Below are 24,006 nucleotides of genomic sequence, written 5' to 3'. Positions count from 1 at the left end.
TCATTTTCCCTCAGGGTATCTCCACGCAGTCAGGTCTGTGCACTGCCATTAGTCCTTGTTCCACCTGAGCTGGAGCAATTCCTTCTGTCCTGCTCCTCTGGCACAGGTCCTGCAGTGCTGCCATCTACATTTAGGACAGGGGGAGAGGAAAAGAGAGACGAGGACCATGGCGTTAGGGCCAGCAGTGAGAGCCCCAGGCGTGCAGAGCAGGGCGCTGCCTCCCTGCCCACCAAACAGCCGCCTTTGATTCCTAGCATCCGCAAACCGCACTGGGACAGAGAAGCACAACTTACGCCATAACGGTACACAGAGGTGTGTAAATCCAGGTCTGCAGATACCTGCCTCCAGCTGAGAAACACTTCCTCCCAGCACGCAAAGGAAACCTCCTCATAAATGATGCACACTGTAAACACAGTGTGTGTCCCTGTCCTTGCACGTGTCTTCCAGTAAAACCTCAGGTGAAAACACCCCCCAGCCGCACAGACAGACAAACTGGGCGGTTGTGGTACCCTGCGCAGAGTGTCTGGGTGTTAATGCAGGTGTAGAGTGGGATCACTGTGTTCAAACTATATGTCCACGTCCTGTGCTGTGGAGAAGGGCCATGTCCTTCCCCTTTCCAGATGGGGTAACTTCTGTCCACAGAGATGGGACTAACCCGGGTGACAGCATGCAGATGGTTCTTGGAGGAGCAGAGAATTACTGCAGGTGAAATGAGGGGGTCGGATGGTGGAAGAGGCCATTGGTGAATGTCCCCTGGAAGAGATGGGCTGGGATGACGCCGGACTCTTGGTGACACAGAGAAGGAAGGACGAGGATTGTTGTTAGGTGAGGATCCTGGTCTTAACCGCAAAGGCTGATCACGATGTGAGGTGGTGGATGACCTTCTCTTGTTTTAATCATGGGATGCTCGATCTCTTATTTCTCAGCCCTGTGGTAACGGCCACACAGGGACTGTGGAGGACACCCAGGGAAAAGCAGCCTGAGCAAACTTCGGGGTCGGACCCGGAGCCTCCGCCGCCGTCCCGCCCCCCCCCCCCCCCCGGCACCGCCCCCGCTGCCGTACGGCAGCGGGGGCGGTGCCGGGGGGGGACGGACGGACGGACGGGACGGCGGCACAGTCAAGGGGGCGGGGGAAGCTGAGGGACGGCGGCGGGGCCCTCTGAGGGAATGCAGGCGGCCGCCGCCAAGATGGCCGCCGCTGGTGGTGCTGCTGCTGCCGCCGCCGGACGGGCGGCCCGTCATCGTGAGTCTGCGGGCGCCGTCCGCAACCGGCGGGAACGGGGATGGGGGGAGCTGAGGGCTGGAGGCTGCCGGTTTCACTGCGGGGGTCTGTGAGGCGGGAGGGCAGCGGTCCCAACCGGGACCGCGTTACACAACGCTCGGGAGGTGCCTTTGCGTAACGCTGCCGGCAGAACCGGGGCCTCCGATCCCCGGACTGCGGGGCCGGGGGGCGCTGGGCGCGGTGGGGCCGCCGCTGCCCCGGAAGGGGGTCGCGTCCCTGCGCTGTGGTAAACGCGCTGAGGGACCTTAATGAAAGTCCTGGGTTAATTATGGGAGCGCGTGGGTAGCGCCGGGCAGGGTAATGATGATTTTTCCTCTAAATGAACTGAGCCTCGCAGCCTGGGATTTCTTCAGCTGAGAGAAATTTGTCGTTTGCTGCTATCGGGCTCGGTTTTTCATTGTTCGGTTTGGTTCAGCTTTTTTTTTTTTTTTCCTTCTTTCCTTTCCCTCTCAGGAGTTTAATTTTAAATGAGGCACTTTCTTTTTTAGGAAGTGCTTGTGTAAAAATCATCCTCGTTTAAAAAGTCACAGGACACATTTTCAAAATTAGGCTAGGCGCGATGAGGAGATCTGAGCAATAAATACAGTTGCAAGCCAGCCTTACAGCTATGGTAATGCTACAGAGGTGTGTTATACATACTATCTACATATACCACTGTATTGCAGTTTTTGCAGTAGGCAGTCAGCTTTGCGTGCTCCTCCAGCAGCTCTTTTCCTACTCTTTGTAAACGAAATGCATTGCCCGGGTGCTGCTGTGAGGTGGTGTGACTCCCCGTGCCTACCGAGAGGCACCAGAGCCTTAGACGGTAATGTCGTCTCTAAAACTTATAAAACTCCCGCTTTTATCGAGGTTCTATCAAGCTGGCATGATCATCATTGCACATCCTGTGCGTTCTGTGTCATGCGCTTGATGGTGCAGATAGAAGTGTGCCCAGACCTCACCTTAAGTAAAGCAAATGCTTTTTGGCATTTATTTACAGTACAGAAGGATCAATACAGTTGTTGAAACTTCTCTTGTTATTGTTCTATGTAATTAACATACAGTGTCAGTGCTTCAGAAAGTAATAACCGAAGAACTGGAAGAAGAGTATAAATATTTGAAAAGAGTCTTTCAGACATCAGTGATGCTTGGATTGAAGTTCTTTAGTTTGCAGCCTTTTCTATCACTGCAGATACAGGCTACACACTCTAATCCCGAGTAAGGAGCTGGATTTGCAAGATGCTTTTCACTGTCATTGATTTCAGCAGGTTTTGAGGGCTTTCAGCATCTGTTCAGGATGCTATTAGGGACCTGTGAACCGTAAGACACTCTTCTCAGCGGGTGGATGGGACGCTGAGGAGGTCTGTGCTATTGGGGCTCAATTGCTGCTGGAACTCCTGCAATCTGACGAGGGAAGTGTTGCACCAAACGATTGCTGGAGAGCCAGGGATGCGGAATTTAACAATTTTTTTCATCTTGGGCAATTCACACTATTGTTGCACTAAAAAATATCGGGTAATGACTATGAACTCCTGAGGAAAACAAAGTGTGCCTTTGAAAAAGCAGGCTGTAACCAGCATGTGGGAAGGATTCACTTCTAAAGCATCCTGGGTTTTGGCTGATGTTGAAATCCTGGAATAATAGAAGTCACCTAGCTGGGTAGTAAGAAAGTAAGCTGCCTGCATCCCTGGGTAAATGGATTCTGAAATTGCTGCTCAGTGCACCTGACGCAGTGTCAAACTGAGGAGCTGTGTGCTCATGGCTCGCAGGTGCTGACCTATGTTGCTGAAGTTTACTGGGGACCTACAGTAACTAACAAATGTCCAACCTACATTGTAGAGGTGGTGTAGAAAGAATTAGCCCAGGTATGCCTGAACCGTGAGCAGTTACGTAGCTTGATGTACTTCCTTCCTTAGCGTGTCAGCCCTGCATTGTTTCTCTTATGTTGTTACCAGTTATTTTGGGCTTATGATTGGAACTTAAAGTAATCTTTGGTTTTAGGTTACTGCCTGAAAAGCTGTTTGTATACAGAGTGTTTAAAGAAAGGCAGGAGCTTGCAATTTCATGACTTTGATTCCAGGACCTGGAGCTTAACGGAGAAAATGCCAAGCAGCGCAATGCTGCCAAATGTGTTAATGTAGCTGTTGAGGGATTAGTGCCTATCTGGTGGAGAGCCCCCTCAGCCCGGTGCAAGGTTATCAATGTGCTGTTATCTTTCTTCCAGTTGTAAAAGGCAGCAGTCAGCTGAGGGTCCCGGTACGATGGAGAGGTCAGGCAACTGCAGCCGCTGTGACAGAAAGCACAAAACCTCAAATTCAGCCAGAAGCGCGGTAAGTTTGCAATGAGGTCTGGGTGGGTGTGACCTGCTGCCGTTGCCCTCTGTCTTTCTCTGATACGGTGTGCTGCTTTACTTGCATTGTAAAGCTCGTTATGTAGTAAAACATGGCAGTCACGGGGTTTGATCTAGGTTTTTTGTGTGTGTGTGTGATTGCTTTTATCTGGCTGGCAGTATGCACCGAGCTTCTTGTTCTCACAGTTCTGTGGGGCAAGAATTGCCTGCCTTGTTCTCTGAAGAATGCAGCGGCCCACAGTAAGGCCTGAGGCAGTGCAGAAGCAATAGAAGAACGAACATTAGGATGATATTATTATTATTCTTTATTATTCTTTATTATTATTATTATTATTTGAGGGTCTGGTTCCTGCTTCTTGGGGTTTATTCAGCAGCATCCTGATAGGCACTCCAGGAGGAAGAGAATGGAAACAGGTCCTGACCCATCGGGGCAGGCCTAGGCTCCTCTCAGTGCCCCTTTGTAAGACTTGGCTTTAACAAGAGGAGGGCAAAGCTCCCTGTGCAACCTCAGCTCTGTCTGCTCAGGAGGCAAGAGATCCTGGTCACTGGGCTCCCTTGGGCCGGGGAAAAGAGGGTGGGGAAATCCACCTCTAGGGTGGGAGCTGTGGTCAGCAGGCCTTTCTGTAAAAGCTGATACCACCATCTGCTCCGCTCTGCTGTGCTCGGAGGGATGTTAACCTTGGCGCAGTGTCCCGGACCTGCACCTGGATAGAAAACCCATTGTGGAGAAAAAAACATAACACAACCACCCAAACAAAACTGATCCTGTGCTTATTTTATGTGTAGAATGGCTCTTTGCTGCTTTCACTGCTTCAGGAGATGAGATGTGTCTCTGAAGTAATGAAGACAAAGTCCTGTGTGTGTAGCTCATCTGTTTTCTGTGGAAGCTGCTGCTTGGTTTGGTTGGAATCTACAGCTGGCGTTCAGCTGAGATAGTTCCTTAGACCCTGTTTTGTAACCTCCCTTACAGCCTTCAGCTGCAGGATAGTTTTCTCAGTGTATTTCCAGTTAAACTCTGTGTTGCGCCGTGATTACTTTTTAAAAAAGGAAAGATCATGTAAATACTTGTTCTCTGGCTACTCATGCTTGTAGTTCATATTTTTACATAAGCAGGATGAGCTTCTAAATAGGATGCTGCTTTTGCAAAAGACAAATGCAGAAGGATAAGCTGATTGTTTTGTAATAATAATTAAAAAAAAGCAGTAGGTCACTAGGATTTGAAATATCTTTTGCTTCCATAGGAAACCTAAAACAGGAATCTTGATGTTAAACATGGGAGGTCCAGAACGGCTGGATGATGTGCATGATTTCTTACTTCGTCTCTTCCTGGACAGAGATCTAATGACACTTCCAGCTCAAAAGTGAGAAACACTGTGAACTCTTGTGTTACAGTCAGTGTTGGGTGTGGCTGTCTTAGCTGTAGGCTCAAACATTTAATTTCTGTTTATATCAGCATTTCTTAAGACCAGTCCCATCTTGGGACCAGTCATTGCAATTCTCTGGAAATAGGCATGCCAAAATCATTCTCTTCCAATTGCAAATTGCGCTTTCCTGTCGCCTGGTAAGTTTGGGAAGGGTGATGGAATATAACATTAAACAAGCCATGCTATGCTGGTTTGCTATAATTTGGGGAGATTGCCATGGAAAACCCACTGCAGTGGAGAGATTTGGGGGAAAGGGGTGGTGATTTGGGTTATGATACTAACACATGTACCCTTTGAATGCTTCAGTAAATTAGCACCATTCATTGCCAAACGCCGCACACCGAAAATCCAGGAGCAGTACAGCAGGATTGGAGGTGGGTCACCAATCAAGAAGTGGACGGCAGTGCAGGGAGAAGGCATGGTGAAACTGCTGGACAGGATGTCTCCTCACACTGGTACTTCTTTACTCTACTGTGCTTGTTAAAAGTTTCTTTGGCTTCATGTATTGAAAGTATATGCTTGTAAAGCAGGTTTGTTTTTTTTTCCTTGATTGTTACTGTGAGTGTGAACAGTGCTCTCGATCCTGCTAGGAAATCATGACAAAGATACTGCAGAAGTTCTTACTTGGTAAAAACTCAGCATATGCAAAAGCACGGGGTTGCCATACATACAAATACATTTTTGTGCTGTGGTCTGCATTGGAGAATGGCTTTGACTTTGGAGAGTACTGTCAGTACTCATTCAACCTGCAGTAACACGGTGTAGCACCAAAAGCCAACAACCCACCGTTTACCCACCTTCTCAGACTGGATCCAGTATGTGCTGTGGTCCAGCTGCCACCTCTGCCTGCGCTCAAGGTACCTAGCTAAAGAGCTGCCCTGGGTAAGCCCACCCTTAGATGCTTTTCGCATGTTTCATCCCGCGTGACTTTGGCCATCAGGAAATTGGGTGTCCGCCCTAAACTAGCGGCCTCTGCTCCCTTTTTCATCCAGAGAGAGTAGGGCTTGGAGAGAAAGCGATTCAGTTCATCCTAAGGTCATTATCAAAGGGTGGGCTCACCCTCTAAAGATACACTTTGATTATGGGATGAAATGTAGGTTATTATGATAGATAAAGTGTCTTATCTTCAGATGGCTAAAGCTAGGTGACAGGAGTCTCTGTTGGTGTGTGTGACTGCAAGGTGTCATACCGTGACCTGTAAGCCCAGCTTGAGCTTAAAGAAGTCTAGGCTGAAGACAAGTGGTATGATAAGGAAGGGGAACGTATTGCATGTGAACAAATAAGGCAGGCATGGGAGGAGGGTATTCAGAGTGGCATTCTCAGTGGCGTGAATGAGGTGGAGGTTTGTGACCATCGGCAGTATAATTTCATGTAATTCCCTTATCTTCTTTATAAAGAGGTAGAGTGGGAGAGCAACGATCCTCTTAGGCTGCGCATGTGCACACAGAATAAAACGCGCCTGTGGATCTGGGGTTTCCTGGTCGTTCGTATTCTGCACGCTGGTGCTATTGAGTTTCACAGGAGGTGAGGTCTCTTGCTGTACAATGCACGGCCACTTTCTCATGGCTGCCGCACGCTCGCAGCAGCCCACCGTCAGGACTCGGAGGACAGTGCGGTGTTCCCTGCTCCTGCTGCTTCTGCAAGTGCCCTTCCCTGTTCAGGGCCAGCTCAGCCAGGATGCTGTGCAGGGACTGTCTGGTGTAGAACAGCTCTGAGCCCAGAACTTAACGCTGTAAAGCTTTTTGTACTTGCTGTTGTTATGCCAGCCTGAGCCTAAATAATAGGTAACTGCATGGGAGGGTGTCGGGAGTCTGACTTCTCCAAAGCCGCAGGTGGTCTTTCCTTCCTCTGAAATGTCTCTCTGCAATTATTGCTTGGATGTGTCCAGAGCTTTTGAAACTTTGTCTGAATCTGTAACTATTGATAATGACTAAAAGACCACACACCAAATAGGCCTGATTTCAGGACTGAAGAGAAGGTCCGTTGGAAGAAAAGAGAAGGTTTCGCAGCTGAATGTTGCAGGGTTTGGTTGAGTGATAGCGGTGAGACCCACCCGAGGGCGTGAGCAGGAGATAAGGCCTAACGGTTTGGCTTGGGTGGAAGTAGATGCTGTTTTTGCCAGTTCCTCCTTGATGATAGGAAAACTTGAAAGGTGAACACCACCTCCCTCCCTTCTCTCCAGATCACAGAATCTCTCTGAACCCTGCTCCCTCGTAGCAAGGAGCTGTGACTTGTATGGATTACCCTGTGCCAAGCTACCTGGTAGCACTAGTATGATGGGAAACAGGTGCAGATGCTTCTGTGGATGTCCTTTTACCAAGGGCTTCAGCCAACACGTTTTACTGTGCAATTGCAGTGGGCTAGGTGTGCACACACAGACAACTGTGATCTTCTGCATAATGTTAATTTGCTGTGATTCAGCCATGTTCAATCTCTCTCTTAAAATCTCCAACCAAATTGATCTGTGAGTCATTTTTCACCCAGGTTAAGTGCATTTGTGGTGGCGTTTGCACCAGTTTAGCTAAACTGCTTTCAAATTGGTTGTTAGTTGAATTTGACTTCAGCTTGTATTGTTGCTCAGTTAGCAGCAATGGTGAACTAGAAGTCTGTTTCTCCTCTGCCGCTTGCTGAAGGTGATGGGTCACTTGCTTACAGTACCTTTTATGCTACAGTTTCTTGCTATGTGACATTAAAACCACAGCGTTAATAAACATGAGTGGCAGCACTGGAAATTAAACTTCCACATTCACATAGCAGCTCAAGGACGATGGCCATCTTCTGCGTCTGCCTCTCATGGACAGACAGGAAAAGACAGTGAGTCACCGCTGCTTTGACAAAAGCCAAGAGAAACAGTAAGGTGATGGTTGGTCTGTCTGAAATGACCTATCTGGGGGTCACCTTTGTTCTGATAAGATATTTCTTTGCATTACACTTTTTGTTCTTGAGGCAGCAGTCTACCATAGTGAGTAGAAGGAATTAACAAGATCACTAAGCTGCCTGCTGAGTTCCTCACTGATGTGTTAGCTACAGGTAATACTTCTCATCCTGCCACTCCAATAGGAACACTAAACATTTTTAACAGAAAAACTGGTGGAGTAAGAGGAGAGCTCTCCATTCTCCTCATCTCAGCAGCTTTACGATGCGTGGTGCTGCAAGCTGCCTTCTCTCTTCAGTGTCCGTGACATTTGCTGATGTGGCGCTGGTGTGTCAGGGAATCCTCCTCCATGTTTGGCAGTACATGTTATTTGATTCCTAGCTATTTTGTAATTCTTTGAGGCACCTGCTTCAGGTTTGGGTAGAAAAAGGGCTACAGGCAGAAGATAGGTAAAAGGCTCTTGGAAGGTGAAAAGTAATGCTCTTGGAAGGCTAGAACCAAATTTATTTCATGCATTCAGCATGTAACGTGTCACCGGTACCTTTATTCATGTGATATTTGATCCTTGTTTCCACAGATGCTACTCTCTAGCTTAATTCCAGCTGTGGTCCCTGCAAGTACAATCGAAGCCTGAACCCAAAACTGCACCAGGCCACAGCATCCAAGGCAGTAGTGTTTTTAGGAGCAGGAGTCCCTGAAAGGTCAGGCTTGCAACAGGTTCTGAAGATAAAGCTGAGAAAGTTTATCTGCTTTTCCCAGCGTACCACTCCCACTTGCTTTTGTTTGGTGACTGCTTTTTGTGGAGTCACACCTGCCTCTGTGCAGTTTCTACACCTGATAAGTCGTTTAGAGACCTCCTTTTTTTACCTAACAGTAGCTGCAATTTTAAACATTGAACGTGCTATAAGCATTGCTAACAATTGAATTGAGTGCTAACCAATTCCTTAAGCATTTGGAGTAACCTTGCAGCAATACAGAGTAGCTTCAGAATAGCTTGAAATGGTTGGATGTGCTTCCAGACTGAGCTACGCATTTCGGAATATCATGTGCTCACAGGTTGCGCTTTGGGAGCGCTGAGCCCTGTTAATGAGTAACTCGCAGGTTGTGGTGACACATGGCAAAGGAGAGATACTTTGCATACTCGTTTTACCCTGATCTGGACTTTTGGAGCGTAGAGTTTATAGTTGCTGTGTATTTGCAGTTGGTGAAGAGCTCATGTGAGACAGTATCAATAACCACCTGTGAAATTCCCTCCTATGGCAATTAATCAATTTACTGATTATCTGACTTGTATACATTTGACAGTTACACTTCAGCAATGGGACTAATATAAAGTAGTGAATAAAGAGCCTCACCCATGTCATCTGGGAACAGTAAAATTTTAAAACAAAGCTTTATGGTTACAGGCAGTTATCTAAAAATGAACAAGAGTTCCTCCTTCTGAATGAGTGGGGTGGGGTAGCTCAGTAGTCTGTAAGAATAAATCACACGAACATGGTGATGGGAAAATCCATTTCTATCATTGAGGTTTTGGGGTTTCTAGTGCTGGCATCAAATAGGGTAATGTCTTGCAATGGTCATTACATTTTAAGGTGGCACATCTAGCTTTTTTATTGTTTTTAATTATAACATTTCTTAGTATTTCTTAAAAACTGTATTTTAGCTGAGATTCCCTTGTCAGCAGAATGATGAGGGGGCCATGTTGTTTCTTTAGATTGGCAGCCCTTTGTGGAAGGAGGTGTCGCTCTCTTTCCAGTAGTTCTGACTCTAACTGTAACAACAAAATGAATATGTATAGAGACATGAAAATCTCTCCTTTGCTGCCTGCGATCCAGGACAAAGCATAATACTGCGAGAGTATTGCAAGAAGTTTCCAAGCTGGCCATGTTTTTTCGCAGCATGTCCTTTCCCAGGTTAAACTCCTACTGTCTTTGTTCTGGTTACGCAGACTTTTGTTTTTAGTGCTATTTAAAAATGTTAATGAGGTTACTGGCTCCTGGGGCTCCTGAAGTTGGGTCATTATTTGCTACTGCTCCCAGCTGGGAGGTCTCGTGCCTCCTGCAGAGAACTGGGGCTGACTAAACCTGTTTTCTGGATCCTGTATAAATGTATGGAGTGGAGACATCTGCTTCCTTCAGAAATCTGTTAAATGTTATTTCAGAGCTAGTGACCCGGAAACCCTGAAAAAGAAACTTTGCTTTTGCTGTCCTAAGAACCTTTGTTGTCCTAAGAACCTCTGTCCTCTACTGTAAAAAAAAAAAAAAAAACCAAAAAAAACCAAAACACCAAAAAAACCAAAACCCAAACCAAAACTCAAAACAAGAAACATCCCCTCCCTTTCCCTAACCAAACCATACTCCATTAACCTTTAGGCCAAAAGATTAGAGATGAAAAATGGAAAAACCTAAAATGTTGTCCTTGGAGAGAATAATACTCCCTCCAAAATCAAGTGTTTCAAGGCCTGAAGAGTTCTATGAAAAACACCCAGCAGTCAGAATGAGAGCACACATGTCCCTTATTCAGTACCACCAATCTCCTGCCCCAAACAAGAGTCCTGGTCCTTGGGGTTTATGTGCAAATGGAGCAGGCTCCCCAGGCTAGGGGAGGCTGCTTCTCCACGAGGATGCTGACCAGAGCAGTTGCATCAAACGATGGTTCCACCTTGTCTTGTTTTTAGCTTTGTTTTTTAATGTGGTTAACTGGAGGCAAGGAAGTGGAACGAAGTGAAATAGGATTACAGCTACAGAAAATGATGAAGGAAAAGATGGAGTAGGTGAGGGAAATGCAAGGGAGCCGGGTCTTTGCTGAAGGTGAAATAGAAGTTAGAGGGCAAGGAAGGGAGGGCATGTGGAGCAGACCAGTACCTGGGAATTCTGCCTGAATGCCCCTGCTGTGCTGGGACTGAGGGCCTGATCCGGTGAAGGCATGGGGATCCTTGGTGCACTGAAGGCATCCTCTTTTGATGACTGTTGGCACCTGGAGCATGAAAGGGATAAAACTATCTGATTTTCTTGCAATGCCTTATAGGCAGCTAATGTCTTTTCCTGTTTGAAGCTGATCTGCGTAGAGCAGAATATCTCTGTAGTGGCACACAAAATTGCAGCCCAATTATATTTGAAAGTTGAGGTAAATAAAATTTCCTGGAATGTGCAAACCGCTTAAGCAGTGCAAAATGTACGGCAGAATGAAGAAAGCCTTGTCTTTCCTAAGGTTTTGGCATTTAAATTACATTGGTGTATTTAAAACATCTGACTTCTGATTTCCGTGAGTGAGTTGAGCTGGGCTGTTAGGAAGCCCACAGCACATCTGTAACTGTGGTCTGTCAAGACATAGGAGTGTTCATTTAGCATCTTGTAGTGACACTTTTTTACCAACACATCCTTTAAGTCAGAACTTGCCCAGTAAAAAGTCAGAGCTCCGCACGGTCTGGAAACCACGACTCTGCTAAACTAAGTAAAAGCACAAGAGTGATGCTTCCTGCAGAAGCAAGTGATAGTATAAATCACTTTTAAATTCTAATAACAGCAAAGTGAGTTACCAGAAAAATAGTTGGCCAAAGTATGTGTTTATGTGACAATGGTTTAGAAAAGTAGCCAGAAAATTATCGACAAGTTTATTTCAACAGTTCCAGTCTGTCTGGTTCTGTACATTGTACTTATTAATGATGTGTTATTGAGAGTTCTTGGTTTTTTTCTGCAATTTCTTTCCCTGTGCTTTGGCCGACAGCACCTCACAAATACTACATTGGCTTCCGGTACGTCCATCCTCTGACAGAAGAAGCAATTGAAGAGATGGAGAAAGATGGCATTGAAAGGGCTATCGCTTTTACGCAATACCCGCAGTACAGTTGTTCTACCACAGGTGAGCGTCCGGGCAGGAGCAGAGCATGGACAGGGACGAACATAGTGTCTGTGAGCCTTGAGGGAGCGTGCGGGGTGTCCGTGCTAGCTGCCCTGTCTTCCTCAGAGTGCCCCTTCCTGTCAGCTTCATGGCCAACTTGAGGTTCTCCGTATTTACTGTAATTCTGAACTTTAGGTAGAAACTTCTTAACTCGGGATAGCTCTATGTTACCAGTGTTATTGTGAGATAACGTAGACTGAAGGCTCAGGAACACTACTGATTAAGCTTTCGTCATGGAAACTAGAGCAATAATTGTTCTTCTGTTGAAGAATGATTTAGCAAATTGTTCTTGGCTGGTACTTGTATGAGCTTTGATATCATTGTTCCCATTTGAGGTTCTCAGTTCTGATTTACGGTTGCATTTTAAATATGTAGCATTTAAAAATATTGTAATACCTTCCTACAAAACTGTTTTTATCTGACAAGTTACTAATGCCTTGGCTGAACTTAGGTTCTTAATTTTTCTGCATTTCAGGAAGCAGTTTAAATGCCATTTATCGCTACTATAATAAAAAAGGGGAGAAGCCGAAGATGAAGTGGAGTATAATTGACCGATGGCCCACACATCCCCTTCTTATTCAGGTATGGATTTGTATGAGAGCCTTTGAAATTAGCAGTCAGAATGAGAGGTGTGAACGGAGCAGGTCTGATACGTTATCAAATTGGCGTTCCCTGGGGTTTTCATGCATGTTGGCTGATGTAGGAGAAACTTGGTATCTTTGCATTGCCAGCCGACTTGAAAATGACAAAGAACTAAAATGAATACAGATGTTTATTGAGTTTCCTGTTTAGAAATATTCGCTACCAGTAAAAACACAATATAAACCTTAAGTAACAGAAACATTCTGAGGAAAAACTTCACTTAGATCAGGTCTTAGCTTCTAACAAAGCTTACAAGATTTTTAGCTATAGAATGTGCTAAAAGACGACGAACCTATTTGCTGATTTAGGCTGTGTTTATAGATCTTCTTTTTTAAAAAACATACTTGAGAAGAATAAGAGGAATGCTTCAATTTGAGGGTACATTTTAGTTAAGGTAATGAAATGTGTCTTGTCTACTGTGTATGAAATTACAGGAGAAGGATGGTTATTTCATGCCAGATGTTTTGGTGTGGTAATGTTTGGAAGTGGCCACCGTGCACATCTTGTTTTAAAAGCATAGTCATATTGGCATTGCAGTGGTGGCTGGAAGAGAGCTCTAGAGGTCTTAAGGCAACCTGGAACATTGAACCTGCCTGTCTGGAATCATTTGAGATCACATAATACCTCGCAGTGTTTCTGATTCGGGTCTTTGCTTTCTTTTTTCTGAACAGTGCTTCTCTGATCACATACAGAAAGAGCTGAACCTGTTTCCACCCGACAAAAGGAAAGATGTCGTCATCCTTTTCTCAGCTCACTCGCTGCCCATGTCTGTGAGTTATGGCAGGCCGGTTCTGTTGCTGTTAGACCAGAGTCACGCTGGCTGGGCTGAATGGAAGGGTGTGCGAGCCATGGGGCAGGGTCACAGTTGGGGAAGTGCCAGGCAAATACAAAAGAGAAATGTGGAGGTGAGTTAGTGAGCTGCGGCTGGAAGCCTGACGCAAGCTGAAGGCGAGGCATGTGAGCTGTGATCGCTCTCCTGCACGCCCCTCAGATCTGCGCTGATGGCCACCATTGAGGATGGAGCACTGGGTCAGGTCAGACTTGGTGTGGCTGCTTTCATGGCCTCACGAACTTGCCAGCTCAAACCCGGATTGTAATGAAGGGGAAAATTTGATTATTTTCTCATCTCTAGTAAGCAGTAATAATACTTTCCCTGAAGGAATGAAAGTAAAATCTTTGCAAGGTTGCAATAAATGACTTGATCCTCTGTCAGCAACCAGCAACTACAGTGAAATGGTGCTCGGATCATTTTTCAAAAATGCGGTGCTGTTACCAAGATGTAACCGTATCTCTATATGATGATAGAAGAATTTATCTTTTATCGTGCAAAGGCGGAGGAGTAGATGTTCTGGTAAAGCAGCTTCATCGCAGGTTTTGCTGGGCAAGAATGCAGTTTTTCTTCCCTGTTTCAGATGGGCCAGGCACTTGATCTGGCCCATCCCGGGTGCAGCCACATCACATGCAGCGTGCTCGCCTTTCCCGGTCTTCAGGTGCTCTTCGTCCAAACGTATTCACTGGAAGAAAAAGGTCTGGTGTTTTTGTGTTGAAGGTAGTGAACCGTGGTGATCCATATCCTCAAGAAGTGGGAGCTACTGTCCAGAGAGTCATGGAGAAGCTGAACTACTGCAACCCTTACAGGCTTGTGTGGCAGTCCAAGGTATGTGCTCAGGGAAGCTGTAAAGCCACCCGCTACATCACCTTCAGGTGATGGAGTTTATGATCTTTGATCATAACCTCATTGCCTTTTTCCCATTTTCAGCAAGTATTTCTGCTAGAACAGAATCCTCATCTTTTACTCCAACTCAGTCTTTCCAGATACTCTATCTGCAGTTTCTTGCCTCTTTTGTACATTACATCATTTTAAAGTAGATTTTTGATGTGTCTGTTAGAAAACCTATGATCTCATAACATCTAGTTTGGCGTTTGTCCTTCATCAGTAGGAAGAATGGAGCACTCACTGGGTTTTTAAGGCGTTACTTTTTGAGGATCTCTGAGCCAAAGTCATCACTGTGATAAAGGCATTCTTAGTAGTAACACGAGCAGAATACAAACAGGCTTCATTATTCTTGATGAAGACTGCTTGCATTACTTTGTACTTATTATTACTACTGCAAATTGCCAGGGACATAAGTTTTACCAGAATTATGTAGCACAAGTAACCTTATGTTTCAAGGGCATTACACCTATCATGCCATTGTTGTCGTTTTCTTAAAGTTGTCTATTATGGTACATCAGCACCAAATACTTCATGGATAGTAAAGGGGTAAGGACACTTTATTACCACAGAATGGTAACTTCTTTAAAAGGCAGGTAAACCCTGTGCAGTAGTGGTTAGAGTTTTATTGAATGGAAAACAGTGCACCTATATATAAATTTTCATTTAATTTAATGAGAGTCTTGTTTAGGCCAGCCCAGGTTCTGTTTCTTTCGGATTTAAGTGATGGGACAGTATGTCTTCATAAGAAATTTAATGGAGGAAGTGAGAGGTACTATCAAAAGCAGGGAAGTACACATAACTGGCTCTGCCTTAAACATCATCTGGTACGTGTTGTCTGGCTTAAGAAAACGTGGGTGTTCTTTGTAAGAATGATTTAATGAGGTTGGTTTATTTTTTTTCCCTTACTTCCCTCCCCCTTTTCTTACAGGTTGGACCAATGCCATGGCTCGGTCCACAGACAGATGAGACCATTAAAGGGCTCTGCCAAAGAGGAAAGAAGAACATGTTGTTGGTCCCAATAGCATTTACAAGTGACCACATTGAAACACTTTATGAACTGGATATTGAGTATGCCCAAGTTTTAGCGAATGAGGTGAGTGTTTTATAGCTTTTATAACTGTTTGGATAGTGGGGCTCTGAAATTACTTTTCCTATTTTGAAATTTGCTTTGTAGTTGCTTCTTGCAATATGGTTTGGGGCAAATTTTATTGTTCTGTAAATTGAAAATTAATCTGAACTGGCTTAACTCTAGTTTTTAGCAACACAAACCAGATGGGAATTTGTCTTTCTAGATTTAACTCTTTAAGCCACTACTATCCTTACTAAAAAAGAACCATCGATTTTTGACAGTGACATTTTGCATCATAGTAATTGTTGCTGTATTGAAAAACATGGTACTGCATTTAATTCTGTCATTTTGGGGCAACTTCAGAGTGAAGTAGACAGGAAGATTTGGAAGGCTAATTAGTGAAGGATCTAGCAGTCTGAACTTTTTTTTTTTCTCCTTATTTTTGATTCAGTGCGGAGTTGAAAATATCAGAAGAGCAGAGTCTCTTAATGGCAATCCACTGTTCTCCAAGGTATCTTCTTTGTCGTAATAGTTGTAAAAGTTTGCAGTTGTGTGTCTCATACTAGATTATGGATGTCGTCTTGTTGTTTTAAAGTATTTTGAGTTTAAGAGCAAAAATGTTAAAGCACTTTTTTATTTTATGCAAATAGGTTTGCTCACTTCTGATTTTTAATTAACTGTTTTTCAGGCTCTGGCAGACTTGGTCTGTTCGCATATCCAGTCGAATGAAATCTGCTCTAGGCAGTTAACCCTCTGCTGTCCGCTCTGTGTAAATCCTGTCTGCAGGGAGACAAAAGCCTTCTTCACAGATCAACAGCTGTGATGGGTGGTCGAGGAGAGCACCGCTGGGTTATACAGGAAAATTGCCCCAGTGAAGCGGTGCAAAGGAGAGAAACCGCTTGACCAAACTCTCCACTGTTACATACTTACAGGCTGGTAGTCTGTGATGTTAATCTCATGTAACAGTGAGGAGAGGTTTTTGTTTTATTTTTTCTTATGTTTTCTTTGTTTGAGAAGAGTTTGTAGAAAGTAGGGAAATAAGGGCGTTTATCCTGTGAGATGTGAAAAGATCTCATTTCGTCTGATTCTGATTGGACTTCGCATGAGCCCATAAGTACGCACTGAAAAACTTAAAAAACTTTTCTGCAAATTAGCTTCTATTTCCTATGCAGGGATTTATTTGTATGCAGTTTTGTCATGAGTGCATTAATTTCAGCTTTCCAGGTCAAGCATACGATTATTTGTTTTGTTTATGCTTAAGGTACAGCATAACCAGCATAGTCACTGAATGTCTCTTCTGAGAGTGATTTTTCAGATGAGCTTGAAGATCAAGTGACTTCTAATGCTTTTTAGGTAATATGTATATTTTTTTTAGAACATAAAGATAAGGCTTTGGTTTGGTTTGGTTTTTTTCTCCTGCTAGAAGCTTCTGATGAAAGCTTAGCTGGGATAGTAGAACGCACAAGATTTGTTTACATTTTTTAGAAAAAACACTCTCGTTATCTGCAGGAAAGCCTCTGCATTCGAAGAGCATAAAGTGAAAGGAACAAACCTGCTTGGGTCATGCTGAAGTACGTGCTCAACTGAAACAAACTGTAGGTTTCAAATCAGCAGCGTGTATGGAAACACATTGGTTTATCTTTTAAGCCAAATTGGTTGTTTAAATTATTATTATAAGGGCTTTCTCTGTTTGGTTAGGTAAATTTAGGAAGTCAGGCTTGTTCTCCAGAAGGTTTATAGATCTGCTCTGTGCTTTCTACTGTGCCACAGCGCTGTGGTTTCTGTGGGATACCTACAGAGTTCCACAGGTACCATTGATCTAGCTTAATTGATGTTGTTATTTAAAACTGAGATGATAAGTCAGGAGTAATTTACCTTGCAGATGCTTGAGAGCAGGCAGCCCCGTGGGCTGACAGCTGTGTGCTTATGCATACCTTTGTCAAAAACCAGATTTCATGTGTTAGATTTTTGGCACTGATCGTGGGCCGGGAGTATGCACTCGTAACCCAGCTAAACTTCTTGCTTGTTTTGGCAGGCGTCTGGGTGCGTCAGGACTGCTGAATCCACTCCTAAGTAGTGGTGGGTTTGTGGAGTGACAAACCTTTTCAGGGCAGTGTTCCCTCCCTGTCAGCACCGGGACCGGTGTCCAGGTTAGTCTGGGGATAGGAGGGAGCTTTTCTGAAAGGCTGGTCACCGCACAGCATGCCTGAGCTTGGCACCTGGAGCAGGTCAGGACAGAAGTACCGCAGCACCTCAGTCAGTGGTCCTCTCGCACGGGGACCTCTCCTCCTGGGTGGGACAGGGGAGGAGCAAAGCTGTGACAGTGTTCTGTGGCACTGAGCCATACGTGTATTAGTCTAGCTGTTGGCTTTGTGGGTGTATATGTTTACTTTATGTAATTAGCACTGAAACGCCAGTACTTCGGCAATGCAGGTTTTTTTCTGTAAATTGTTGGTACAGTGATCGTGATTGAGAAGCAGATGCCATGCTGCTCAGACAGTTTAATTTGCTTACGTAATTGAGGCATGAACAGTTTGAACCTCTGGTCTTTCAAGGATAGGGTTGTTTAAAAAGAAAATAGGCCTCCCTTGGTGTAACAGGGGTTTGTCTTGTTCTGCTTCATGTTGAACAAATTAAATATGGGATACTAAAGAAATGAATGGATGCCGTGTCGATCAGCCAGTGGGCCAAGTACTGCCATGGAGCGATGTAAATCCTACTGTACAGCCTCGCTAGGGCCCGTGGCCTCGTACCTCTCGAGAGTCGGTTGACGTGTCTCCACTGCCATACTGCAGCTTCCGAGTGTGACTATGGCGAGACAGACTCAAATTCCTTCAGTGCCAGAACCGCCTACGTTACTGCTGTCCCTCGTTGCTGTAGCAGAAAAAAGTCTTCCTTGACCCTTCATCATCCTTGTGCCTGTTCCAGTGGCAGGGAGCCAGAAGCCGGGGCTTCTGTTCTCCCTTTCTCGCTCTGTTCTTGGTCTCTGCTCGCTGCCTCGGCAGGAAGGAGGAGCGCGAAGCTGATTCCTGCCCTTGCTCAGGCGGAGTAGGTAGGGTTATCACGTGTATGGAAGGGTGAAGTTTTCACTGAAAAGCTCTGTGTCAATGTCAAAAGAACAAAAATGTCTGCAGTGTATCTGGGAAGGGAACACTGGCCTTATGTCTCTCGTTGGACAAAGAACTTTCTCCGTTCCCGTTTCTCTGCTTGACTCTTAAGGGTCAGTGGAAAACAATCTGTTTTGTAAAATCTTCCTACTTAGACCTCTTTCCTGCCAGCTGAAGGGTATACCGACCTTCAAATCCAGGTTGTGACCAGCACATTTAGAAATGTGGCCGAAGCTGGAAAGTGAAGGTTACCTGTGTATGAACATTGCGATACTATAAATACAGATTGGCTTGTTATTTCCATACTGGAGAGCATACTGAAAATATTAGCCAGCACTAATTATGAGACATTATGTTTGTGCCCAGTAATAAAAGATATTTAAAATTCACTTTTTAGTATGCTAACCACAAGTGAGATAATTACTAAGCCTATTGCTGCTATTAGACCATAATGTAGAAATCACTTAATTTTCTAGCTTTTAGCAGATGGATCTTGTCTCATAGAATTGGTGGGGTTCTTCATTTTGCTGAACAGATCATGTAATGTCACTGTCCTGCTATGTAACACACATTATTTCGTCTTAGTGCAGCATCAAAAGCCTGTTGAAAAACTACCTGAGCAAGTTAGCTAGCAGCTCTGCTTAATATTTTTAATAGAAATCTAGATAACAGTGAGACTAGTAGCAGTGGGAGTTCTGCTGCCATTGAAATATTCTAATTCTGGGTTTTCTGTTTGGGAGCATTTCTGACTGTGCTCACTAACGGTGGAATTCATTTGACCTTACTTCAGATGCTTCTGATCTACATGTCCACATCTGAGCTGGTCTGCTAGGTAGTATTTATGGTCAGAAGGTTGTTTTAATACATGTTTCCGAGAAGTTACTCATCTCTCAAAGCAGATGTCCGCAACAGGTTGGGTGAGTTTCACTCTGTTGCTGCCTCTGACCACGGAGGGAGCATGGTGCACTAGCTCGGAGGTAGTTAGCCACGTTGCACGTGTCTTAATGTGAGGAGAGATGAATCCCATCCATTTATGTGCCGCCTTCTTCAGCACTCTGCCAGTGATATGTAGCTGCTGCATTTGGGAGATTGTAGTCTTAGTCCTACAGTTACGCGCTCAGTTTGCCCCCCTGGCAGATTTTAAACGTTTGGTGCTGCTCGCTCAGGACCCGGCCTCGTCAGACCCTGAGCGCTTTCTGCTCCGGTTGGATTGATTTGAGCGTGTGGAAGTGTCAGCATCTGGGAGACTCTTGTCCTCCCACAATACTCTAGTTTGATTTTTTCATTATCAATTACGCTCCTTTTGCAGTACTTTATTTCATTGGCAAGCGTTTATCATTTCCACATGCCCTGACGAAAAACAACCAGTTGGAAGTGAGCTTAAGAGATGCGTTGAGGCAGCGTTGCATCCCGGGCTTTTGTAGGTAAGAGCCGAGTCCTCAGGCTGGCCTTGAGCGGCGGTGCTGGCGCTGGCGGTGCTGGCGCTGGCGGTGCCCCTTGCAGTGCAGCTGGCAAACGGCTGCGCAGCTGAGGCTGCCCCCGAGAGCGGGAATGAGAGCTTGGGAGCGAAATCTTCACAGCGCTCCGAGCTCTGGCCTGAGGATATCGATTGAAAAATAGGGGAGTTGGGAAACAGAGCCCTCGGTGCCCTGAGGAAAGGAGTGGGAAGTAAGGGTGTTCGCAAACGGAATTTTTTGAAGAATTTGCTCGTTATTAGGCTGTTCTCCTGATCTAACTCTCTGCAATGTTTCTTTTTTCTTTGTTTAGTTGAAGTTTTTCTCTCTTGGAGTTTATAAAATCTCCCTTATTACTGGCTGCATTTTAGAAAATGTGATAACTTCCAAAAGTGGTGCTGTAATATGAAAAGGTGTGTGGGTAGTGTCTGTGAGCCAACGTCCTGCTCTCCCCAGAGAGGAGGATGTTACAGTCGAGTTCAGCGGGGCCGGGATTTTCCTAGGAATATCTACAAGCTCACTTTGTTTTCCCTTTCTACCACACCCAGAGGGTTGGAAATCAATGTGAGGGTAAGATGCAAGAGAGAGAAAAGTTGCTTTTATTTTTTAATGCCAGATGTATACAAATATTTGCTTTTAGTCCAACACATGTTATTTCCAATTGAACAAGGACTTCCATTTAACACAAAAAAATTGTATAATCTTACTGTGTATTGTTTGCCATAAAGATGGAATTTCAATTAAATTTTTTGGAAGAAATAACTGAGCTGTGTGTCTTTAGTAAGAGCCCTCTGTGGTACTGGCTGTGCTCGCTGGTCCTTTCCTGGTCTCTGCACCAGAAAGCAGCAGCAGTTGGGCACGTCCCGGGCAGCGGGTCGGGTCGGCAGTGAGCGGTGCAGCAGTGATTGCCCCTGACGGGAAGGTGAGTCCCCGTGCGCACGAGAGGTTCAGGCTCCGGCTGCCTCTGGAAGGAAGCCCTCCAGATGTGCGCCAAACGCTCCCACTGCGCGGGCTCTCGGCCAGATCCTATTCAATGTTCGAATGCTCTCTGGAGTAGGGCCTCCGCGCCCCCTGAGGTGTGCTGGTCTGGTCCTGACGTGCCAAGTTACTTGCTGGAGTAGCCAAGCCGCGATGGGTCAGTCCCTTCAGTTTCAGGGGAAATAACGGCACTTCAGCCCGCTGGGCTCACAGTCCTTCAGGGTCAAGCCGGGTGTGCGTGAGGGCAGTTCACTACTGAAGTTTGCGAGCAGCAGCCTTTATCTGGGTATTTATGCGTGGTTTTGCAAATGGCTGTCCCCAGCAAAGCTGCTTGTTCTGCATGCACAGAGGTGCCTCGCACGTACCTTTTTGGCAGTTAGTACAAGGTTGGACCTGGTAATTTCACGCTGCCTCGTCTGCGTGACTTCCCACCCGGGGAACAAACTCCAGCATCGGTTACGCTGACCCTTGGTGGGGCTGACAACCGCGCAGCCGGGCTTTGGCACAGGAACCCTCCGCCTCTGGTGCAGAGAGCGTGCCTGCGTCCGTAGCTTTCTGCAGAAAGAAGGCACAGTCTGCTCCCGTGTGGATCAGCGTGTTCAGGCCGGGGTGAGTTACTCCTACCCTGCCTCTTCCGCTCCGTTTCCAGGGTCTCGCTGAGCGCCCGGGACAGCGCCACGGGATGCTGCAGGAGGTGGAAGGGATAAAACACACGGATGTGCGTGGGGCGGTTTCCTTGTGCCGAGGTCCAGCCAGGTGCCGGGAGGAGGTGTGGGGTTGAGTGGCAGTCTGCTTCCTGTGAAAGCAGGGTTTGCGTGCTGTCTGTAAAACCGGGCTCACGAAGGTGCTAACAGATCTGCGCTAGTTTTGAATCCCACCTGTGATTGTTAATTTATTCAGTTATCTATTAACAGTCTCTATGCAGCTTATTTCTTGTGTTAAAAATTAAGTGCTTGATTGGTTATTTTCTAGAACAGTGATGAGAGTTGTTGTATACTTAAGGTGGTCCATTAGTGAGCTCTCATTACCAGATTGCGATGGGGGAGAGCTGAATGGCTCGGAGATGGAAGAGGGAAGGAGAGTGGTGATTTTACCGCCCGCCTTTCCTCTGGCGTTTCAGGCGGTAGCTTTGCCATTTTGCATTGGAACGGAGGTTTGGCTGAGTAAGCATGGCAGAACTTAAGCAACATCGCATTTATTTGAATCCAGAAGAATCTCTCTAACATTGTGGAAGCGCTGGCTCGCTCTCCCTTTGGAAAGTTACAAGAGTAGGGTATAAAATTTCCAAGCATCAGTGAGTCTGAGACTTGCCGGCTTACTTGCCGGCTTTTACCTCCTTGTTTCCTAAATGCAGTAGTGAAGAGAGAAGCTCCTGCGTGTTCAGCGGGAGTGACGGTCCCTCCGCTGCTCTCGTGCCAGAGACCCTGATTCTGGCAAGTTCTCGCTCCACGGTAAATCAGCTTGTTGCTGGTTCCTGCTGAGATTTGTACCGGGAATCGTCACCTCCGGGGAGGCTGCTCGTCCCTCTGCGGCTGCGGGTGAGCTCCAGGCTGCTCGGTGCCCCACTGGGACCAGTGGCGCCCGTGGGATGCCACTGAGCGACGGGTGGTGCTGCGGGCGCAGGCAGCTGGGGCTCACAGCGGCTGCATGGGGCTGCACGACGCGTGTTTTCCCTACGCTAATCCTGGGAAGTTATGGGATTGTCTTGGCAAGAAGGTCGCTCTGTATTGGATAGGAGGGGGTTTAGGTTGCAGGAGGATGAATATTCACGTCCTGTTAGCAGCAGGGAAGCTGAACTCCCTGCTACCCTTCAGCAACCCCTTGGAAAAAACCAGCATACCGCTGCGAGGGCATTTTCAGCGTCCAAGGAAACGGCCCCTATATTTACCCGGCGCTGCACAGGTAACGTGTCCGTCTGCTTTCCTGTTTTGCCACTTTCCTCGTGGCGGGTGAGCTGACCCTGAAACTGTGGCCGACAGCCGGGTCCTCACACCTCAGCACAGGCTGGTCGAAAGCTTAAACTGATTTGTACCTCCTGGCTGGGTCAGACTGCCCTCGGGGCCACCCGAGCACGTACGGGCTGCGCTGGGTCTTTCATCCTCTGGGAAAAGCTCTCATCTTTTAGCGATACCACCCGTGCGCTGGGCAAGTGATTTATTTATAATGCATAACTTTCAAGCCCTCACGAGCAAGTTCTGCTTTTGCACGTGAAGCACAGGGATTCGTAAATTTGGACCAGGTCTAAAATCTGCCTTTTGTTTTCCTGCTAAATTTGTGCTCACCAGTAAGCGCTGGGAAAAGGTTATTTAATTTGCATCCGTTGGCCTGGCTGAGCGGCATCCTTTACGTGACTGCACAGAGATGGATCGTCTCCGAGACACGCAGCCTTTTATCCCCCCGGGCTCGGGGGTTGCGTCGGGAGCAGCTGCCCACTGACATCTGAACCCCAAAGGCCAAGAGATCACGAGGCCATAATGTGGGGAGAAAGCGTTGGAGGTGTCGCTGCCGTTGTTCTCGGAGGAGGGGACGGTGCCTGTGATCGCATCCCTCGTGGGGCAGGAAAAAGGGCCAAACGTCAGGGGGACGGGGACGCATTTGGTAACGCACGGCAGAACCGCTGCCTGCGGTGACGGGAGTTTCCCACCGGCCCCGAGGACGGCTGCGAGGGCTCATCCCTCCCAGGACCAGCCCCATCACGAAGGATGCGGAGTTCGAAGTCAAACCTCCGTCTCATTACCTAGATGTCAAAATACATTATCCACAAAGCACTAAAGAGCAACATTACCTCCTGCTGATTTATGGCAAGGTTTCCAGGGTCTCTCAGAAATGCATGTGAAGACACATTTACACTCCCTAGTGGCGAGGAAAACCTGACACAGCGGCAGAGAGCAGAAATACTCCGGCGGAGCTGAAAGCATAACCGCCGCACGTACGCCACAGCGCCTGGAAAAAGCCATTACAAATCGCAACCTCTCCCCAAACAGCGCTCCCGGGCTGAGCCGCTGGGGCACCCGAGGCAGTGCCAGAAAGGCTTTGAAAGATCTCGAACCGCAGAGCGGGTGGATGCAGCTGGGAGGGAGAGGCGTGGATGAAGCATCGTCCTCCGAGCAGCAACGGCTGGGGCCGGGCAGCCGGGGCCGCTGCAGCCGGCTGGGGACCGCGGGCGGCGTCGGGTTTGCGCCACAAGCGTGCGAACGCGGGTCTGGCTGCCCGAGGCGGCGTAATGGCA

The 24,006-nt window shown here is 46.6% G+C and overlaps 1 protein-coding gene across 2 annotated transcripts; it reads left to right on the top strand.

Moving 5' to 3' along the window:
* The first annotated feature begins 941 nt into the window (after positions 1-941).
* FECH (ferrochelatase) lies at positions 942-20,561 on the top strand. 2 transcript variants are annotated; one of them, XM_075740719.1, is made up of 11 exons: positions 942-1,243; positions 3,486-3,591; positions 4,853-4,972; positions 5,342-5,490; positions 11,637-11,771; positions 12,286-12,392; positions 13,124-13,222; positions 14,002-14,109; positions 15,098-15,262; positions 15,690-15,749; positions 15,927-20,561. In XM_075740719.1, the coding sequence occupies exons 1-11, from the start codon at positions 1,168-1,170 to the stop codon at positions 16,059-16,061; spliced, it is 1,260 nt and encodes a 419-aa protein (XP_075596834.1). In that variant the 5' UTR covers positions 942-1,167; the 3' UTR covers positions 16,062-20,561. The 2 variants fall into 2 exon arrangements, with proteins under 2 accessions (XP_075596834.1, XP_075596835.1); XM_075740720.1 differs by lacking the exon at positions 942-1,243 and adding an exon at positions 2,530-2,952.
* Positions 20,562-24,006: the final 3,445 nt, after the last annotated feature.

Source organism: Balearica regulorum, chromosome Z (genome assembly GCF_011004875.1).
Source record: "Balearica regulorum gibbericeps isolate bBalReg1 chromosome Z, bBalReg1.pri, whole genome shotgun sequence".
NCBI lineage: Eukaryota > Metazoa > Chordata > Aves > Gruiformes > Gruidae > Balearica > Balearica regulorum.
This window is presented reverse-complemented; position numbering and strand designations above follow the sequence as displayed.

Bases quoted from the DNA above. Each gene is read 5' to 3' on its own strand.
- FECH (XM_075740719.1), top strand. From the start codon at position 1,168: ATGCAGGCGGCCGCCGCCAAGATGGCCGCCGCTGGTGGTGCTGCTGCT. The intron at 5,491-11,636 runs GTACTTCTTTAC...TTTGGCCGACAG, and splicing joins CAGGATGTCTCCTCACACTG to CACCTCACAAATACTACATT. The intron at 15,750-15,926 runs GTATCTTCTTTG...ACTGTTTTTCAG, and splicing joins GCAATCCACTGTTCTCCAAG to GCTCTGGCAGACTTGGTCTG.